Raw genomic sequence first — 22,814 nt, 5'->3', positions numbered from 1 at the left:
AGACCATCAATGCCTCCACAATTTCCTCAGCTATGAGCCATGTGGTCTCCTTCTGCACTGTAGAAAACCAACCATCTTTACCCAATGCAATAAGTTTCCTAGCCCAGCTCAGAGAAATTAAAACTAAAAAGAAACCTAGAAGGTAGACCTATGACAAAGTAGGGCTTGAGGAATATACACAGCTGGGACCTAAGATAGAAGATTAAGATAGCTAAAGAGACCTTTGGAAAAAGATAATTTATTATGAAATAATATTTCTAAAAGCATAAAGAATAATTAAAGCAAGGTAGATAAAGCTATGAAAGAAGTGAATAGCTTTTTGAATTTTATTTAGAAAGGGGTACAGGAAGGAATGAAAAATTTGACAAAGGCAATAGCTAAATCACAAGTTACTTTAATGTGGTTGCATAGTAGTTATGTTACCGGGCTGGTAATCCAGAAGTCTGGGTTAATAATTTCAGAAAATTTGAGTTCAAATCTCATTATAGCCATTTGAGAAATTGATTTTTCATTGAAATTGAAAAGCTGAAATGAGCAAAAGCAATCATGAAGCTCTCAGGTTCATGTCCAAAAAAATGAATAAATGGCTCACTAAAATCCTTCAAGGGAAATAGAGGCCTGGTCTGGCCTCTATGTGGGCCTAAATTTTTCACCGATCAGGCTCATGCACTCGAGGACCAGAATTGGGCTAGACAGGATAGATTCAGAAAGAATATTCCTGATGGTGGGGGAGTGCAGAACTAGGGATCATAGTTTAAGGATAAGGGATAAACTTTTTAGAACAGAGATGAGGAGAAATTTCTTCACTTGGGAAGGAATGAATGTGTGGAATTGTGAAATGGTATTAATAAATTATGAACCAGCTAAGTAGTTGAGACCAAAGTGTTGTGTGATTTTAAGAAGGAACTAGATATCGCTCGAGGGGCTAAAGGGGTCGACAGATATGAGGAGGGGGAGGGATCAAGATATTGAATTTGATGATCAGCCATGATCAAAATGAATGGTGGAGCAGGCTCAAAGGGCTGAATGGCCTACTCCAGCTTCGAGTTTCTATGAAATAAACTTCTGTCTTTGGTTGGCCCCAGGGTGCAATTTCATACTGGCTGGTCAACTTACGGCCAGTCAATGTGAAACGCGCGCTTTGAAAAGCTGAGTACTGGTAAGGAAGAGGACAGGCGCCAAGAGAGGTGATGGTGCTGGCAGGCATTTTCAATGTGCTCCAGCAGCGCAGTAGTTAGCACTGCCACCTCACAGCACCAGATACCCAGGTTCAATTCCCAGCTTTGCTGCACATTCACCCTGCGCCTGCGTGGGTTTCCTCCATGTGCTTTGGTTCTTCTCCCACACTCTGAAAGACATGTTAGTTGGGTGTATTGTAAGAAGTCTCACAACACCAGGTTCGAGTCCAACCGGTTTATTTGATAGAAATCCCACAAGCTTTCGGAAACAGTGTCCCTTCATCAGGTGTGTGCACCACCGTTTCCGAAAGCTTGTGGGTTTACTATCAAATAAACTGGTTGGACTCGAACCTGGTGTTGTGAGACTTTTTATTGTGTTTACCCCAATCCAATGCTGGCATCTCTACATCATGGGTGCATTGGCCATGCTAAATTCTCCCTCAGTGTATCTGAACAGGGGCCGGAGTGTGGGATTTTCACAATGACTTCATTGCAGTGTTAATGTAAGACTACCTTCGACACCAATAAATAAACTTTAAACTGAATAGCTTACAGCAACCTCAGGGAGCTGCAGTATTGTTCCAGTGACATCAGCACCAAAAGGAAAATGCCGCACACTCTCTCTGTCATGCAGAATCAGGCAAATAGCAGTTTAAGTCATAAAACTTCAATCCACAAACATTTTCTTTTATTTGATTTCATCCCAAGCATTTTACCCTGCCCTGGATCGGGGATGATGAGGAAACATGAATGTCGCCTGGCCTCTTGGCCACTGAGCCAAGGTTGAAGCCCATGGGCCACGTAAACTTGGAGCTAAATGTATGCTTCATAGGCATAATTGCCTGTTCAATTGTGGATGGGCGCGCTTTTGACTCTTGCATGCGCCCACTGACCTGAATATTGCATGAGTGCGCCATGAAATTGGGACACGCACACGGCGTCTTTCTCCGCAATTTCACAGCCACCTGCTCGCTCAAGCTCCATAAGATCCTGGCCATCATTTTACTCCCAGACCTAGCAAGCCCTTCAATTATATCAGGTTACTTTGGGCAGCATGGTGGCACCGTGGTTAGCACTGCTGCCTCACAGCGCCATGGACCCGGGTTCAATTCCAACTTTGGGTCACTGTCTGTGCAGAGTCTGTACATCCTCCCCGTGTCTGCGTGGGTTTTCTCCGGTTTCCTCCCACAGTCCAAAGATGTGCAGGTTAGGTTAACTAGCTATGATAAATTGTCCCTTAGTATCAGAGGGACCAGCAGAGTAAATACGTGGAGTTACAGGGATAGGGCCTGGGTGGGACTGTAGTTGGTGCAGGCTCGATGGGCCAAATGGTCTCCTTCTTCACTGTAGGGGTTCTATGATCATCAGCACTTGAAGTGAAGACTTACCACTACCTTCTTGGGGTAACTAAGGATGGTTACTGAGCACTGGTCATGCCAGTGATGGCCACATGGCAGACTGATTCTTTTTCGAACCATCCTTAGTTACCCCAAGAAGGTAGTGGTAAGTCTTCACTTCAAGTGCTGATGATCATAGAACCCCTACAGTGAAGAAGGAGACCATTTGGCCCATCGAGCCTGCACCAACTACAGCTTCGGATACCCGGTTATAGAAAAGATATTGAAGTTATGGAAACCTTAATATTATTATTGACTAGCATTGCATTATTGCAAAAATGGAAATAGGAAACTATTATTATGAGGAGAAACTTGATTTACTGGGACTTTTTCTGTTGAAATAAAGAAAGGTGAAAGAAGATTATTAAGATTGTAAGAATTTTGATAGGGTGTAAACAATTCTGCCTGATTTGGGAGTCAGTGACAAGTGACTTCAATTAAAATTCTCTCGAAATGGTGAAGAACAGTTTGGAGAAATGTCTTTATAGTGGCGGGACCATAGTATGTTTTACCTCCAGGATTCACTGAGGGAAATCCCTGTGTGTTCCAGGGGAACATACAATGATCAGAATCCTTACAGTGCAGAAGGAGGCCATTTGGCACATTGAGTCTGCACCAACTCTCCATCAGATCATCACTTTCAGGTCCTATCCCCGTAATCCTATGTATTTCCCCTCTTAATCCCCCAATCTACACACCTCGAGACACTAAGGAGCAATTTACCATGACTAATCCACCTAAACTGCAAATCTTTGGATTGGGAAGAAACTGGAGCATCTGGAGATAACTCATGCTGACAGTGCAAGATCATAAACGATACCAGGGTAAAAATAAACAAAACCCCATTTAAGTAATTGAAGTAGCAATAAGAGGACTCCTCCAGAAAGCCCGGCAACGATGAAAAAGGCTGAGGCTGTGAGAGCTGCTGAGATGATTTTTTTTAAAAAACTGTAAAGTTACACTAACACCACATCCTGCTAATCCCTCTGACACTAAGGAACAATTTAGCATGGCCAACCAACAGAACCCACACATCTTTGTGGGAGGAAACTGGAGCAACCGGAGGAAACCCACGCAGATTTGGGGAGAAAGTGCAAACTCCACACAGACAGTCATCCAAGGCCATAATTGAACCCAGGTCCCTGGTGCTGAGGCAGCAGTGCTAACCTCTGTGCCACCGTGCTGCCCAGTGCAGAAATGTGGAAAAATATTTAGAAGAAAGGCATATACGAGTTAACAGGAAAGAACAAAGCAGTGTAATCAGTTTTCCATCACTTTAGCAAAGATCTAGCACAGTTATGAAGAGTTGAATGGCGTCCATCTCACTAAATCTTCTGTGGGTCTATATGATTGCATTGTGTGAAAGGCAATATGAATGTAATGACCTTTAATTGATGGACAGACAGTACTCCTTTTGTTGACCTCTGAACATCATGTAAAGTACATAGAATCCCTTCATATAGTTCTAGCCCTTTCATAAAGCTCCTCTTTCTTCAGACATAGAATGAAATATGTACAGTGGAAAGATCAGTCATCTGTTTTTGGCAATCCATGAAGACATACTTTGTTAAAAAGAGAACTAAACTGTTCACAAAAGAAATTCCAGTAACATGTGTGAAAAGTTTTAGAAAGCGGAAGATTGAGATTCCTAAAACAAGCAACTTTTAACCTTTAAACCAGATACTGTCTTACATAAGTGGTATTGCAGGCAGTGACACTGGTCGATGGCAAAACCACAAGCGGTAAAAATTTGACTGCCCTCGAGGGAAACTATCCTGTAAACTGTAACACAGGGATTCATTCAGGGTTAGTACTTTCATGTTTAACTCATTATAATGCAAGTTTAAGGGTAATTATTTCGATTCATCTGTTGGTCCCCGTTTGTTTTTGTTCCTTTAATTCAGCTCCTCGAGACCTCTGGTTCTAATCTCTCGTGCAATTTGCTCTCACCTCCTCAACTTCAGTTTTTAACCTTGGACATAATTATTAACAGCGATCAGGAAGCGATGGATTTGCCCAAAGGCTTCCTCGTTTAAAGCTGCTTGCTACTGTTGATGTGCCTGCCGCTGTAAGCTAGTGGTCTCTTTGACTCCTGATGTTTCCACTTGACTCTACCTAAAGTGCTGCTTCAGGCTCCTCAAAAACCAGCTGGGCTGGCCAGCCCCCCACACTGACACGGCCTTTAAGGGTGCACTTCACACTGCCAACCCATTAGATTAATATCACATAGGGTGGCCCCACATTAAATCAATTGCTTCAGCGTATCACACTTCCTGACAATTGCTTGCCCAATTTATGCTGCAATCAATAATTGCCCTGTACTTTTTTTTTGGTCTAAAAGTGAAGCTTGAGTGTTAGTTGGTGTATCAATAGGAGAAAAAAAATCATTTTAACCCATATTACACAATATTTGTTCATTTACTCTAAATCTCAATTTAAAATAACCAATAAAGACATAGGCCGGAATATTACTGTCGATCACGCTGGCATGATTTTCCCATCCTGTCGCACTGAACGAAGCTTTGGCTGGGTGCCAAATTCTCCGAGCTCGCTGCAGCAGGAGTGTGGCGTGAATAGCAGGTAAGATCACGCCTATGACGGGATCTTCCGGCACTTCCCGCCGGCAGGATATGCCAGTCCTGCCAAAGGCCACAACACCAGTGTTTACCCGCTCCCCCCCCCCCCCCCCCCCGCCAACACACTTCTCATACCCCCCCCCAACCATGGCAGCTTTCCCAGAATCGAGAGGGGCAAGCCACACAAAATACCGCAGACGTCGGCGGGACTGGAAAAACCAACTGATGGCCAATAGCCGGCCATTGCCAGAAAACACACCGTAGGGGCAGGAGGGCTGGAAAATCCCATTCTTAGCATTAGGAAATGAAACGCACCACATTATTTGGAAAGAGAAAACATGAACCAGGGCCTTTAAGCTCAGACAGTCATTAATAAATCCAATCATGTATTCAGGAGAAATCACTTTATTCAAAGAATGGCACTCACCACCACACGGGGCAATCAAGGTGAATACAATAGATCCATTGAAAGGGAAACTCAGCAAACATATGAGGGAGTATGGAATAGAAGGTTATAGTAACAAGAGATAGATAAGAGAAATGGGAGGGGACTCACATGGAGCATAAACTGAAATAACTCCTCCGAGGCTGGTGTCCCTTCACTAAATTTAGATTTATTTACATAATCAGCAATATTCAGACAGGTACTTCCTTCTACAGAGCATAAAAGTGGAGTGCCAGTAACCCTAATGCTCCACATTATTTACACAGGCAGAGCTTCCTGATGGGACAAGCCATTACTGCCTTAATCTGAGAAGCGGCACGGTAGCACAGTGGTTAGCACTGCTGCTTTACAGCTCCAGGGTCCTGGGTTTGATTCCCGGCTTGGGTCATTGTCTGTGCGGAGTTATTCTCCTCATGTCTGCGTGCGTTTCCTCCCACACTCCAAAGATGTGTGGGTTAGGTTGATTGGCCATGCTAAGAAATTGCCCCTTGGTGTCTAGGGATGCGTAAATTACAGGGATTAGTGGGTATAATATGTAGGGATATGGGGGTAGGGCCTGGGTGGGATTGTGTTCAGTGCAGACTTGATGGGCCGAAGGGCCTCTTTCTGCACTGTAGGGTTCTATGATTCTATGAAGCCTGTATTCTAAGAGGTCCACAGTGTGGGCCTTGTTAAAGTCATTACATAAACTATTAAAATCTATGTATTAATAATCTGCACAACCATAGTGTGTTTTAAAAGACAAGAACCTCTTAACTTTTCAAGGTAACCTTTATTGAATGATATAAAGGTATAAGAATGTGGTAAGCAGTTATACAATGACTTTCATGTCAACACAAAGTAATTAGGTCCCATAACTCAGGTTTCAATCTGAGAACAAAGAACAAAGAAAGTTACAGCACAGGAACAGGCCTTTCAGCCCTCCAAGCCTGCACTGACCATGCTGCCCAGCTGGCTTCCAAGTGGATTCAAGCAATGAGAGATCCTTCCAATCAGTCACCTTGCACTGCTTCACATTTTGCATCAGTTGTGGTTTGATGACAGCCCAATGCTATGTGATCCATGTGGTCCATTGATTTAACCGGGTACTTTTAAGTTTTCAGTGGAACCTATTTACCGTGAGGATAAAACAGATAGATATGCCTACTATTTACAAAAAAAATCTTTCATGGGATGTGAATGGCACTGGCCAAGTCAATATTTATTGCCCATCCCCAACTGCCCTTGAGAAACAACAGTTCCTGTGGTATAGGGACATGCGTAGTGCTGTTAGTGAGACAGTTCCAAGATTTTTAGCCAGTAATGATGAAGGAATCGTAGAACTCAAGAGTGCAGAAGGGGGCCATCCAGCCCATCAAGTTTACCCCAACTCTTTTGAAAAACAATTTATACAGGCCCTATCCCTGTAATCCCACATATTTTCCCAAACTAATCCCCCTAATCTACATATCTTGATACACTAAGGCAATTTAGCATGGCCAATCCACTTAATCTGCACATCTTTAGACTCTGGGAAGAAACCAGAGCACTTGGAGGAAACCCACACAGATATGGGGAGAACATGCAAACTCAACACAGGCAGACACCCAAAACCGGCTCTCTGGCACTGTGAAACAGCAGTGTTAACCACCTGGCGATATAGTTCCACGTCAAAGTGGTCTGTGGCTTGGAGGGGAACTTATAAGTGGCAGTGTTTCCATGAACCTTGTCCATTTAGGTGGTGGAGGCCACGGATTTGGAAGGTGCTATCGAAGGATCCTTGCTCAGTTGCTGCCAGGCATCAGGAGTTGGGAGAATGCGGTTCATGCATCTTTGTGCCAGTCAGTCTGAGACCATGGCAACGGTCTACTTTTTGGAATCATAGGCATGAAAAACCAGTTTCAGGTCATTGCAGAAGAACCAATGGACTAAAATCTTATTTTACCCATCAGATGTAGCATCTCCATCATTTTGCTGAACAATTGCCATTAATTATTTCACCCCCAACTTCCAAAACTGATTTTCTGTGGGCTTCTCTATTTTAATCAAATAATGAATAAAGCTTATTTTATTACTGTCACAAGTAGGCTTACATTAACACTGTAGTGAAGCTACTGTGAAAGTGGGGTGGTAAACTGAATTCAGCCAAGAGATTGAAGGTAAATTGGAAAAGGCTTATAGGCAATGGAATGGAGGTGGGTATGTTCTGTAAAGAAGCTAAATTGGATAATTCATCTTTGCAACTGGTAATTAAAATAATTCCTTTTCATAGATTCCTATTGTGCAGAAGGAGACCATTCAGCCCATTGAGTCTGCACCCACTCTACAACATGGGATCTTACTCAGGTCCTATCCCCATGACCCACATATTTACCCCTTTTATCCCCCCAAACCTACATGTCTTGGGACACTAAGGTATAATTTAGCCTGGCCAATCAACCAACCTATTCTTTGGACTTTGGGGGGGAAACTGGAGCATCTGGAGGAAGCCCATGCAGACATGGGGAGAACGTGCAAACTCCGCACATACAGTGACCTGGGGCCGGAACTGAACCTTAGCCCCCGGCGCTGTGAGGCAACAGTGCTAACCACTGTGTCACAACACTGCCCTTTTGTTAACAAATATTTACTTATTCCATGCAAGCAAGTGTTAATTTATTGGATTTGTGGCAAAATGTTGAGGTAAGTTTTCATTTTAACTCAGTGGGGAGTATTCAGTGGACAATTTGTCTTTTATAACACCCATCTGATTTTCATTCAATGGGGTGAAAATTGGATAGATTCACTACTCAGGTGACATGGTGTCAGAGTGGTCAGCACTGCTGCTTCACAGTGCCAGGGACCCAACAAAGCACAAAGAACAAGGAACAACACAGCACGGGAAACAGGCCCTTCGGCCCAACGAGCCTGCGCCGCCATCTTAACAAACTGTTTTACCTCCTCCACCCTTGACCCATGTCTATGCTTACGGTACCCCCATTGGAAACCAGATTAAGGGGAGAATAATTTAGGGACAATTTGTTACACCAAATCAGCCTAAGAGCACATCTTTGGGGTGTGGGAGGAAACCGGAGCACCTGGAGGAAACCCACGCAACCACAGGGAGAATGTGCAAACTCCCGCAGACACTGGCCCAAATCCATGCATCTGCACAGCAAACAGTGATAGTCACTGAGCTGTCGTGGTGCCCAGTTTGATTCCTGGCTTGGGTCTGTCTGGAGTTTGTACGTTCTCCCTGGGCCTTTGCAGGTTTCCTCTGGGTGCTCCAGTTTCCTCTCACAGTCCAAAAGATGTGCTGGTTACGTGCATTGGCCATGCCAATTTCTCTCTCTGTGCACCCAAACAAGTGGCATTTGCTACCAAATAAACTGTTGGACTTTAACCTGGTGTTGTAAGACTTCTTACTGTGTTTATTCCAGTCCAACGCCAGCATTTCCACATCATGATACCCTAACAGCTGCCAGGGTGTGGTGGATAGGGGATTTTCACAGTAACTTCATAAGAACATAAGAACATAATGCAGTGTTAATGTAAGCCTACTTGTGACACTGATAAATAAACTTTAAAAAATGATCGTCTCCACCAGATACCCAATATTGTTTAATTTTATTAATTTAGAGTTTTGTCAATTGGTTTTTTTGCATGAATGCATTGTACTTTTCACTGTTGCATTCATATGCATGCAAAGCCATAATGCAACAGAATACAAATTCAAACTCAATCAAATCAGTTACCAGTCTTGATCTGTAGAATCCATTGAATCCCATCAAATCCCTACAGTGCAAAAGGATGCCATTCAGCCCATCGAGTTTGCACCAACTCTCTGAAAGTGCATTTTACCCAGAGGTAGAAGAGCAAAGCCAGGTTCAAACAAAATCATGAGTCATGTTCAATTACTGATCTGACTAGCATTAACTTTTGAATTCCACTGATGGTTATGGTGATCACATTGATCAATTATTTAGGACAATTCACTGTAAGTAGTCTCACAACAATAGGTTAAAATCCAACAGATTTGTTTAATATAGTGCTACCAAATAAACCTGTTGGACTTTAACCTGGTATTATTGTGAGATTACTTACTGTGCCTACCTCAGTCCAACACCAGCAACTCCACATCATTGGGACAATTCAAATCATTGAGTGACTTTCAAACTTTCACAAGGATGGCTCAGGCCATTAACTCTCACAGTTGAGAAGGCTGTAAAAACAAGTAACAGCTGTGTCTGCAAAGGTTATACAGTGGTCCCCAGCTTTTTATATGGCATGGCACGCTGCTATAAAATATATTTTTTTAAAAATTATACCTCTGTCTTCTTCCCTTACAGGGAACTTAATTTTTAATTGCTCTCGCCTGTTTTTTTCTTAACCTCTCCCTGTCTCTCTCGTTTCTCCCAGGCTTTTTGCGCTCCAATTTTTACTTATTGTGCTTGTGCATGGGGTCCTTTGTTTCCTGTTTCAAGTCCCATTGGTCAAGCTTACGGGCCTGACCAACATAAAAAGTCTAAACTGCCCAAGTGTGGCTGTTTCCCTGTCAGTGCACGCATAGGAGGCCTGAGATTCACCGGGTCTTGGAGATGGAGACAAAGGTTAGTTTTAATTTAGTTACATGAATTTTGAATAATTTTTGCATGGCACACTTGGGAAGGGGGAAGTCTTCATGGCATACCAGTATGCCATGGCACACTTTGGGAGGGAACCACCAACCTCTAGCACAGTTGCTTTGTATAAAAGGCAGTAAATATCATCGATAGGGCAGAGCTTCTGTCTTGGGCACAACTGGCAACAAGTTATGCTCAAAATTGTGTAGGTATTGCAAAGTATATTTTTTAATTCAAATTTTTGCTCAAACTCATTGGCATTTCATTTGCAAGAACTTCAATGAACCAATGCACTTTTGGAATGTAACTGTTTCTCTTCCTGAACTAACAGATATCCAATGGTGTAAGGGCAGGACACACACTGGAGCAGTTTCATTAACAAGGCAGGTCAAAATAAGCATTTTTAATAAGAGGGACATCTCCTGTGAATTATATGATTTTAAGTAACTAAAATAACTTTAAAAAAACTTATTTCATTGGTATCCAGAGATTATCTTATTAATAAATTGAATACATTTTAATATTTAGACATTTTTGAAAGTGTGTCTAGTGTATCATTGCATCTAACAAATCCATGCTAACTTTAAGAGCCTCCTGGAAGACATACTTGTTGGAAACTTGCCATGATGATTAATCCAGTATTGGGGAGGGACCAGTGTCGTGCGCAGGAATGACTCCCGGCCCAATGTTTACCACTCAGTCCAAACGTTTGCAGAAACTCGATTTTACACTGGGCTTAATTTGCGTTTGAAATTTCACCATCTTTTGCAATGAGTTGCAAAATTTTGCGTGAACTGCGCTGAAGAAAACCAACAAAATCTAACGGGAAATACAGGGCAATGTCTTGTGTAAATTAATGTGTGGCATTGCTTAATTGATTGTTCAATCTTTGACCAAAAAATTGACTTAACAGCTGGATCCTGAAAGTGAGGTCTGAAAATGCAGCTCCGCTACTTTTCAAACCATAGAACTCTACAACACAGAAACAGGCCCTTTGGCCCCTCTTGGCTGTGCCAAACCATTTTTCTGCCTAGTCCCACTGAGCTGCATCTGGACCATATCCCTCCACACCCCTCTCATCCATGTACCTGTCCAACTTTTTCTTACATGTCAAAAGTGAGCCCGCATTTACCACTTCATCAGGCAGCTCATTCCACACTCCCACCACTCTGTGTGAAGAACCACCCCCCACAATATTTCCTTTAAACTTTTCCTCCTTCATCCTTAACCTGTGTCCTCTAGAATTTTTCTCCCCTAACCTCAGTGGTAAAAGCCTGCTTGCATTCACTCTATCTATACCCATCATAATTTTATACACCTCTATCAAATCTCCCGTCATTCTTCTACGCTCCAGGGAATAAAGTCCTAGCCTATTCAACCTTTCTCTGTAACTCAGTTTCTCAAGTCCCAGCAACATCTTTGTAAACCTTCTCTGCACTCTTTCAAAGACATGAGAAAGATGCATTTGCCAAAAAGTTGGGAGGTAATAGAATGCTGGCATTGTTGCTGGGCTAGCAATTTAGAGATCCAGGGTAATACTTAGAGACCTGGGTTCAAATCCCACCACGACAGATGGTGAAATTTGAATTCAATAAAAATCTGGGATCAAAAGGTATAATAATGACCTGGGAATTGATTGTTGCAAAAGCCCTTTATTGGGGTGTGGGCATCGCTGGCTGGCCATCATTTTTGCCCACTCCTGAGGAACGTTTAAAAGTCAACCACATTGCTGTCGATCTGTAGACACACGTAGGCCAGACCAGATAAGGACTGCAGATTTCATTCCCAAAAGGACATTAATGAACTTTTTTACAACAATTGACAATGATTTTAATTTTTTTATTGAATTCTGATTACACCATTTGCCATGGGATTCAAACCCAGGTCCCCAGAACATAAGCCTGGGTCTCTAGATTACTAGTCCAGCAACAAGACCACAATGCCACCTCGTCCCCGATCCACTAATGCCCTTTAGGGAAGAAAATCTGCCATCTCTACCTGATCTGGCCATGTGACTCTTAAATGACCTAGCAAATCATTCATTCCGTTTAAGGAGCGAGCACAGTAAGAAGTCTCACAACACCAGATTAAAGTCCAACAGGTTTATTTGGAATCACTAGCTTTTGGGGCGCTGCTCATTCATCAGGAAATCAATTTAAGGAGAATGTGGGATGGGCAACAAATACTGGCCCAGCCAGCGCCACACACATCTCATGAGTGATTTTGTTTTTAAAGTTCATAATCCAGGGCACATCACAAAATCTTACCTAACATCAGAGTTCATGTTTTGAAGACATGAAAAGCAAAGAATTCAACCCACAAAAATGATATAAAATAGAGCTGGCCAAGTATCTGGGATAAGAAGGGCAGGAACTTTCCTAGAGGTAACATTCACATCTCATCATTACGCAGTGATGAAAATCAAGAATTGTGTTTTTGTCCTTCTCAACCTGGGCACAAGGTTGATTGTTGAACCTCTATATCAATCATTTAAACTTCAAATCAACAGATTATTTCTGACACATCAAGGCACTAGCAGACAATTTTAAACCATGGTAAACAGTTCAATCTAACCCCAGTGCTCATGGTTCAATGTCACCTCAAATTCACAAGTTAAATATCTGCGTCAACGATATACCATTGTTCTTAGCTATTTGAAGACATTCATATTTAACTTCCAAATAGGCTAATGGCTACATTAGAACATAATAACATAAGAACTAGGAGCAGGAGTATGCAATACAGCCCCTCTAGCCTGCTCCACCATTCAATAGAGTCATGGTTGATCTTATCTCAGCCTCACCTTCACTTTCCTGCCCGTTCTAAAGTACAACATTTGCTCAAATTAAAATAAAAACAGAAGATACTGGAAGTACTCAGCAGATTAGGCAGCATCTGTGGAGAGAGAAACAGGATTTTCAATCCACAGCTTTTCACCCTCCTTCTTTGTCTCCTTAATCTGGATAATCCTCACCTATTCTTATAGGATTAGAATCCCTCCAGTGCAGAAGGAGACCATTCAGCCCATTGAGTCTGCACCGACCACAATCCCACTCAGGCTGTATCCTGTAACCCCACATATTTACTCTGCTAATCCCCTAACACTGGAATCAATTTAGCATGGCCAATCTAACCCACACATCTTTGGACTGTGAGAGGAAACCCATGCAGACACGAAGAGAATGTGCAAACTCCACACAGACAAAGACCCAAGGCCAGAATTGAACCCAGGTTCCTAGCACTGTGAGGCAGCACTGCTAACCACTGTGCCACCGTGCTGCCCCCTTAGCTTGGCCCCTTCTTTCCTGCAGTTTAATCCCAGCAATAGCGGACACAGAAAGGGAAAAGTGTTCATGAGGAGGAGGAGGAGCTTGGAATTACTCCCATCCCCCTAACGTCCAAACGTCGGAATATTCCATGCAGATGCTTAATCCTCTGCTAACTCATTATTTGCAACAATTCCTAAGTATCAGTCCTATGTATCAGCTCAGATTCTTTCACAATGGCACTGAGAACATGACACTGGACAATTCCCAGATAATGATAAACCACAGCTAGCTTCCTAGCGGATAATCCCAGTGGAGATTAAGGAGAAGGTAGCAGGTCATTCTGGAGACCGGGAATACAAGGGTACACACATGAAAAGAAGGATGATTTGTGGAAATCCTACCTATGTGTTTGCTCTGAAAAGTGTGACGCACAAGTGTACAAAATGTTATTCAAGGGAGCAACACAGAACTATTTCTCCCTTGCAGGCAACAATGCAGCAAGTGGCAGCTGCATTGCAATCTGCAACAGAGCCCCGGTTAGGAAGTGGTGGTCCTTCAACTTTCAGGGAACAAACAGTTTGCAACTCCTGAGGTAACGGAATTTATTGGATTGCAGAATAAATTGTTGTGACTGCTCGAGGCTTTCAGGATCTGACAGCTGCCATTAGACCAGACATGGTCCACAAGATTAGAGGTGGTAACCATGGTCCCCCATGATCCTTCTGTATGGCATAATGAGTCACTAACCTCCGATGTCAGCTATAAAACATGTACATATAAACATCTATGGAGATGTCCAGTGCTGGGAAAGAGTAGACTGATTGTTTTCACTTGGCAATTATTGTATCAAAATAGACTGAGCACTGGCATGGTACTTTATTATTCATAGAGGTTACAGTCCTTCAGGAAAAAGCACATTCATTTGCAGCTGACATTCATTCAGGTGATGGCTATTGATACAGTCATGTCAGAGCACAGAGTGCTAATGTGTTATCATACAGTAGGATGGATTGTGGATTTGCAAGTGGGGAAAAAAAGGAAATCAGGTTGAATTGTCAAAGGCAATCTGAGTTAGATATGTGAGAGGTCTTCTGATGCCTGTGAGGATACCTCCTAAGTGTCCTTCATCTAGATTGTCTCCTTCATATAGTTCCTAATTATCTGGTAAAATTTCCTCCACAGTAAAGTCCAGCCATTCTTCAACGATCACATTGTGCAAGTCATAGCAGAATATGTTCTAGACATCCCATCTGAAGCATATTGCTGCGCTCCTCTTCATTTGTCCAGATGTTGGATGTGGACTTTCAAAACCGTGAAGTTCTTTCAATCACCTGCTTGGTAGCAGTTCCTCTGCTGTTGTTTGGGGCATTCTAATTTAGATCATCAGCCCTGGAAGCTGTAGGCATGCTTTATCAGCCAGAATCTATTTGTGGATCACCATCTCTTCTCTGACAGATTCAGGGGGAGCTCAATGTTAAATGGTGCAGGACGAATCCATCATGGAAACTTATTGTGCATCAGGCATTTGATGGAGCACTCCCAGATTGCTGGGCTTTGAGGGAATGGAATCCCTTCCTGTTGAGAGGTGTTCTTAGGTATCATCAATTACATTCTGGGTCTTGGACTAACAACCTCATAAACCTATTAGTCCATATCTTCCCTTTCTATTGCTATGATGCCAAAGCTTACAATTTGAACAACTCTGCTGTCAGGGGCATCTGTGACCTGATGAATCAATGTCCGCACTGCACCCTGACTGATTTTATGAATGTCACCCTTTGTTGCCAGAATGATCCTGTGCTGTGGAAGCTGAGAAAGGTGATTATCTTCATGGTCTCTGAGAAAACGTTGTGAGCACTTGATTTTGGCTCCAATTCTTTGCTCTTTAGTGAAGTATATTTTTATACCAAGATCCTCAGAGAGGTCCTAATATAATGACTGCTACCTGTGGAGTTATTGAAAGGATTGTATAGAATACTGCATCATGTGATGACTTCTAGGCTTTGTTGTAACACAGCATTTGATCAGTATCAGACATTTTGTGGTTTACAGAATGAATGACATGCCTTGCTGAATGTATACATTACACAACATAGTTACATGAAAAATTAGAAATAAAATTTGAGAGCCTAATAATTGTAAGCTTTATGTTGAAGATGTTACGCACTTTCATGTCACATATTAGTTGTTTTCACAAATGCTTTCACTTTCCATTTTCTACTATCTTACCAACATTGTTCTGATATACAGTACCACCAATGCAAACTACCTTCTGGCACCTCCCTAATAAAGTCATGTGACAACAAATGTCAATGAGCTAATGAAACATGGAGGAAGGACAAGCATGACGGGCAATGTTAAAATCTGTTCTTATCCACCGCACATGCACAGACACACGCACTTTGAAAATCTCCAACAACAATTGATACTTCAAGGAATGAGATGGCACACTTTTAATTCTTCCCTTTCGGTGTCAGAGAGGTTGGCAGTAATTAACAATTATCAAATCGCTCAGAGGGTTAAAAAGTACTGATGCTAATTATTCCTAACCCAAAATATCAAGTTTAGATCATACCCATTGCACAATACAGCAATTTCACTCCATTCCAATGAATGTCAATCGTGAGTCAGACAATGAGATGCCAATTTCACAGAAGTAGCGACAGAGAGGCACAAGTTAGGTAGCAACTTTTGGATATTTAAGTTTGACCAGTTAACCATACTGTCTAAATACGTGATATGTTGAGCGTCCTTCACCTTCCTGCTATTCGGATTGGCTATCAATTGGTGTAAGGATTTATTTAACCAATGCAGAATATGCAATGTAATCTTTTTTTATATAAAAGGACATATAGCCTGTTGTCACATCCGACCCTATTTTATCCATCCTGCATATTTATAATGGCTTTCCGAGATTAATTTTACAGTATTCAATGCAGCCAGTACGGTTTCTTCTACAATTTAATTTAATTTCAGACGTCCATCTGTGACAAGCAAGTTAAGGACTTTGAGATTATGGGTTTTAATTACCGGGTCGCTCTGAGTCCGATGGGGGGGTGGAATTTTCAAAGGCTGCCAGGAATTGTAGCTGAAATCTAGCATCTTTCAACACGTGTTCACTCCCGAAGGAATATACATTCACCAAGGCAACGGGACAGCGAAAAATGGAGCAGCTGCCTGGTCTGCACTTGGCTAAGAACCACGGGCTGGTAATTAAATCAAAAAAAATCTAAAAGCCACGCTTTCCTGTGCATTCACGTGAAAAATTACAGCATTTTTTTCTCGATAATAAGGGAAAGTCGCAAATGTGTTTGAAGCCATTGTGGCAAAGTAAGACAAGGGGAATGAAAATAAATTAAACCACTGAAACCTAAAATGGCAAGAAGGCACCAGGTAACGTGCAGAGGAGGACGTGGAATGGATAAAAAGGGGTCAATCCTAAAGGTTTGCCAGCAATAATGTCCAGACATTCAGGGCTGCGATATCACAGCAGCCTGGTCCCCTTCTCCCTTCCACTGGGAGACGCAATTACCTGGAGGCTCGCTGCCGAATGTATATATATATATAAAAAGGCCCCATTCTTAACCTCCCTTACTAAGGCTGTATATTTCTGGGACTGTGGCTTAACACATTTTCACTGTGAATCCGGACAAGACCACATCCGTAAATACCTGCACCGAAGATTACCTTTTTATAACGGCTGGGATTAGTTGTGCTGCTATGTCTACAAGTTGGTACCTATAGCGGTCACTGGCGCACAACTGGCATTTATTACACTACATTGCCAAATCTTTTTTATTTTTAAAAAAAATGAAGACAAGAATATGATCCTTGCTTCCGGCACAACGAGAAACAGGCCGCCCCTCTGTGCCATCCCTCAGACACACTGGACACTTCCAGTTTTTTTTTGCTACACATATTATTATTCGGCGTTTTCTAATTATGGAAAAATAATAATTAAAAAAAAACACTTACCGTTGCGTTCTCAGTTATGTATTTCCATGAAGGCACATCATTGCTCATGGTCCACTTCGTCGAAGGCAGGCTATTTTATCTCCCTACAACACAAACAAAAGGGGAGAAAAAATAGCATCTTACGCTGGGATGTGCAGATTGCAAACTGTTTGTGGCAACCAGAAAATAATTATCTTTGTGTGTCCGGATGATTTGCGTGTGGGGTTCGGGGGGGGGGGGGGTGGTGGAAGGAGGGACTAACCGAGGGCGTTAATGCAGAATTTAAAAAGTTCCTTAGTTGAAAAGGGAGAGTAAATGAAACAGATAATGGGGGGAAAAAAATGCATCACTTTTCCTACCCCCCCCCCCAACCCCGGTGTACTCACTTGTTGTATAAGAGAATATTACAGCGCCTCTTTCCGGATTTATACATGCTATATGGCTTGCGGTGAGAGATTCGCCTCTCCTGACATCCTCCGAAGAGGAATCTGGACAGGAGTGAGGGAGTGAAGCAGCACCCCCCCACCCCCCAAGCCCAGCCCAGCAAAAGACCACCAGGTAGACCCAGGGTGAGTCCTGCTTTGTTACCCACGCATGTAGACAGAGCACCGCCTCCCCCTTGATCCTGCCCCAAACCTGCCCACACTGGGCGCTGGCCACCACCCTCCCCACTCTCTCTTGCTCAATGCCCGATGGCTTTTTTTTCAACAAAAAAAGAGAAAGAAGTTCATTCTTAACCTCTGGAAGGGGCATGGCCACATCACTGCAGCTCAGTTGTTCACCTTTCCGGATACTTGCTTCCTCCTGCTGTTGCCACCTCCACCCAACTCCCACCCAAGCTGCTATGGGGAGGGGAGGGGAGACAGGGGAGGGTGTAGAATTGGTTGTGGTTCCATTCTCCCCCAGTGTGTATGGTGATTGAGCCAGCTGGAAGGCAGTGAGGTGGCCAGTGGTGTGTGTGTGTGTGCCAGCAATTCCCTGGCACTCTCCTGCCTACATTGTGCCGCTTTTGCACGGGGTTAGGTTCAGTCCATCGCTCAAAGCGCCATTTATCCCCAGCACAGCGTACAACAACGGCAGATGGAGCTCCCGTTCCTCCAGCCTGATCGTCCCCCCCCCCCTCTCACATATATATGTATTTCAAACGAATCATTCTACCTTCTTCCTTGCAATAATCCTGATGGAAAAAAAATTGAGGGGTGGGAGGGGAGAGAAAGGGGCGATATTCCCACTTACCAAGTGGCATTGCGCCGATTTTTGACTGCTCTTCCGAGAAATGATGGTAAAACAGTCTGGAAATGCAGGGTAGGCACATCAGAACTCGACAAGGAAGAAGATAGATCAACATTTCAGGTGTGGATCATTTTTCCTTTACAGCTAGTGACAGTACTCCGAGGACCAGGGGAAATTAAAGCATAGACCTGTTTGAAAGAGCAATTCTTTCTCATTCTTCCACATTATCTTTTTGTCCCCATCGACCTACCCCTCTTGTCTGTTTTCTTTTCAATCTCCAACCTTTGCAGATCTATTTTTTTTGCTTTCTCACAAGTTCCCGGGCATTGACAAAAGCCTATTTGTTAGCACATGGGTTGGGTTTGATTTTCAGAATGTCCCTTTTTTCATTCATTTGTGAGTCTTGGCTAGTTTGGCCGTGGAAATTGGAAAACGGAAGAAGGGATTATGCAGTTCTCTCTCTCTCTCTCAGCCTCTTTCCGCACCGCCCCGGGTGCACTGCCAGCTCTGTACCGGAATGAATCAGTTTCATTGTGCACGGGGAACAAACACAGTGGGATTTGCACATTTCCACTGACACACACATCCATATTTCATGCCTGAATATAGGCTTGGTTGTGTCATGTGACCCAATCTTAAACTGGAATATCTATCCGGAGGTACACCATGTCTTGGAGAGCTCCCAGACAAGATTCCACCCATCCCCAGACCAAACAGACAGTCACCACTTGTGCTGTCTGTGGATTAAACAATTAGGTCCGATTTCATGACTCGCTGATTTTGTTTTGCTTAGGACTACACACCTGCCACCCTCTGTCCTCAGGTATGGTTCCCCATTTATCAGCTTTCCATTGCTTTCTTGATTTAAAAAATGAAATGTTTTATGTTAATGATAAATATATGATAACGTGCAAATAATTTGGTGATTCTTCATTAGAAAGGCATTAATTGAGCATATATTTACATCTGAAGGAACCAAGGACACTTGGAAAGGGAGATGATTGAGAAATATTCCACTAGCTGCCTGTTTTTAACATATATTCCTTAACAAAATTTAGGTTAGGTGCATTGACCCGAACAGGTGCCAGAGTGCGGCGACTAGGGAAATTTCACAGTAACTTCATTGCGGTATTAATGTAAGCCTTACTTGTGTCTAATAAATAATCTTTACTTTTTAAAATTGTTTTGGTTATTTTTCTCACATTTCCACCTGTATCATCATAGATATCCCTGCAGTGCAGACGGAGGCCATTTGGCCCATCAAGTCTGCACCAACAACAATCCCACCCAGGCCCTATCCCCGTAACACCACGTTGTTACCCTGCTAATCCCTGTGATGCTAAGGAGCAAATTAGCATGGCCAATCCATATACCCAGCACATCTTTGTGCTGGGAAGGAAACAGAAGCACTTGGAGGAAATCCATGCAGACATGGGGGGATGTGCAAACTCCACACAGTCACTCAAGGCTGTAATTGAACCCAGGTTCCTGGCATGGTGAGGCAGCAGTGCTAACCACTGTGCCACCGTGCCACCCCGCAGTTTACTTGATTATTTAAAGTATTGGCATTGGAATCAGTCACCTGAGAAACACACTCGCTAATAGATTATATATAAGGGGTTATATAAATTTGTATATATTATGTAAATGTTCCATAAACAATACTAAGCAAATAAACTAAAAAAAATAAAGTTTTGCAGCAGGCTGAAAGATTTTGAAGGTTGAATGTTATCCCCTCCTTTCATTCACCTCACTACCCCATTGTGCACACATCTTTTAATGTCCAGAGCAAATCCAGCTCCTATCCATTCACACACTTCTCCTCTTTACCAATTTTATATGCCTTTGTCACAACCACATCTACCCCAAGAGCCTATTCATTCTGATTCTCCAGTCATCTGGCCAATCAACATTAACCTTCACAGAGTGGCGCAGTGCCTCACAGCTCCAAGGATCTGGGTTCGATTCCCAGCTTGGGTCTCTGCCTGTGTGGAGTCTGCACATTTCTCTCCGTGGGTGCGTGAGGTTCCTCTGGGTGCTCCGGTTTCTTCCCGCAGTCTGAAAAACATGCTGGTTAGGTGCATTGGCCATGCTCAATTCTCCCTCAGTATATCCGAACAGATGCCTGAGTGTGGTGACTAGAGGATTTTCACAATTACTTCATTGTAATGTTAATGTAAGCCTATTTGTGAACTAATAAAAAAAATTCTTTATCATTACCATCACCACAAAACCCAGCATCGTCCATAGCTTGGCTCTTCCTCTTTACTGCATACTGTTTATCTTTTTTAAAAATTCATTCATGGGATATGGGTCTAGACCAGCATTTATTGCCCATCCCTAATGGCCTTTGAAAAGATGATGGGTGAGCTGCCTTCTTAAACTGCTGCTATCCATGTGATGTAGATGTACCCACAGTGCTGTTAGGGAGGAGTTCCAGGATTTTGACCCAGCGATAGTGAAGGAACAGCAATATAGTTCCTGATTCTTGATGGTGTGTGGCAAGGAGGGAATTTGCAGGTGGTGGTGTCTCTATGCGTCTGCTGTCTTTATCCTCCTGTGTGTTTGACGTCGTGGGTTTGGATCTTGCTGCCACCCTGGAGCCTGGGTGAGTTCTGCAGTGCATCTTGTAGATGGTACACACTGCTGCCATTATGCCTCGGTGGTAGAGGGACTGGATGTTTGTAGGTGGGGTGCCAATCAAGTGGGCTGCTTTGTCCTGGATGGTGTTGAGCTTTTTGAGTGTTGTTGGAGCTGCACTCATCCAAGGAAGTGGACAGTATTCAATCACATTCCTGACTTGTTCTCTGTGGATGATGGACATGCTTTGGGGAGTCAAGAGGTGAGTTACTTAACACAGAATTCCTAGCCTCTGACCTGTTCTTATAGTCACAGTATTTACATGGTGGTCCAGTTCAGTTATTGATCAATGGTAATCACCAGGTGGTTGATCAGTACCATTGAACAAAACTAGTAGCTGTCAATACTTTGCTTGTTGCATAATCACATCCTGTATATCATTTTCTCTGTAACAATTTACTTCAATCCCTATACACACATCCTGTATCCTCATAACAAAATTCGGAATTTGATTGACAGATTTTTTTTGTTGGTTGTGCTCCTGAACATTGAGATAAACAAATGCTTTTAAGCATATGACTAGCATTTAGTCTAATTCAAGTTGGTCATTTATGAAAGACAGTAAAAAGTCTGACAACACCAGGAAAGACACAGTCATTACATATTATTCTGTAATTGGTGTCCACCTTAGCTCAGCTATATAACATTCCTCTTTGAGTTATAAGGGTGTGGGTTGAAATCCCAATCCATGGACACATCATTTAGGCTTAAACCCAGTGCAATACTGATGATGTATTGCACTGTCAGTAGTAGCTGAGATGTTAAACTGAGACCATGTCTGCCCTCAGGTAAGTGGGCAGAAAGTTCTCACCAGGTCCCTAACCAACATTCCTTCCAAAATCAACAACAATAAAACAGATTGTTTTCTTGCCATATATGGACCTTGCTTTGCACAAACTGACAATCATTTTTTTCTACATTGCACGAGTGATAAATTTTGATGAGTATTTCATTGTCTGTAATGCACTTTGGGACATTGGGAGATCACAAAAGATGCTATGTAAACGCAAGCTCTTTCTTTACATGCTCTAGGTATTGCTCCAATCATTGTATATTCTTCCTAACTAATGAAGAAAGATGTATTTTGTCAATAAGCATCAAAATAATTATTGCAGTCAGAATAAATATTAAATAAGTGGTTTTCTTCTTTTATTTAACATCATAAATGTTATCTTTATTCCAAAAGTTCACTGAATCCAATGCAAATTTCTGACAAAATCCAATACCAGCTTTACATAAGAGTTTGAACTGTTTATTGGCTCTGGGAATATAATTCCTCATTATAATCCTGCTGGGTATGACTGCTGGTGCACTTTGATCATGGTTTAGCCTTGATAGCCTTAGCTGGCCAGTCACTGCTGGATGTGAGTAGAAGCCATAGATTGGCTGGCCCACCATTCCGCAAGACCAGAAGTCCCATCTTTTTGATTCAGATTAGGAAGATCCTGTGTTGATGCTTGAATGTGCTATGCCACTGCCTTGTTTACACCCAGGATTTCCCTAATCAAACACAGTATGCAATAAAGCAATGACTATGTCATT

At 42.6% G+C, this 22,814-nt stretch overlaps 1 protein-coding gene across 6 annotated transcripts in view; it reads right to left on the bottom strand.

Annotated features, from left to right (window-relative positions):
* Nucleotides 1-22,814, bottom strand: part of cbarpb (CACN subunit beta associated regulatory protein b) — a 201,861-nt gene that overhangs the window by 146,058 nt on the left and 32,989 nt on the right. For 2 of the 6 annotated variants that reach the window (XM_080212984.1, XM_080212989.1), the window contains exons 1-2: nt 17,786-17,965; nt 17,421-17,503 (exon numbers count right to left, since the gene is read on the bottom strand). In XM_080212984.1, coding sequence (XP_080069110.1) covers nt 17,421-17,468 — 48 coding nt within the window. In that variant the 5' untranslated portion in view covers nt 17,469-17,503; nt 17,786-17,965. Of the gene's footprint in view, nt 1-17,420; nt 17,504-17,785; nt 17,966-18,137; nt 18,274-18,635; nt 18,692-22,814 lie in introns of those variants that run through there. The other 4 variants (XM_080212988.1, XM_080212985.1, XM_080212986.1 and 1 more) reach the window with 3 other exon arrangements.

The sequence above is a fragment of the Carcharhinus amblyrhynchos genome, chromosome 26, assembly GCF_965287045.1.
Source record: "Carcharhinus amblyrhynchos chromosome 26, sCarAmb.v2.hapA, whole genome shotgun sequence".
Classification (NCBI taxonomy): domain Eukaryota; kingdom Metazoa; phylum Chordata; class Chondrichthyes; order Carcharhiniformes; family Carcharhinidae; genus Carcharhinus; species Carcharhinus amblyrhynchos.
The sequence above is the reverse complement of the archived record's forward strand: the minus strand, read 5'-3'. Positions and strand labels throughout refer to the sequence as shown.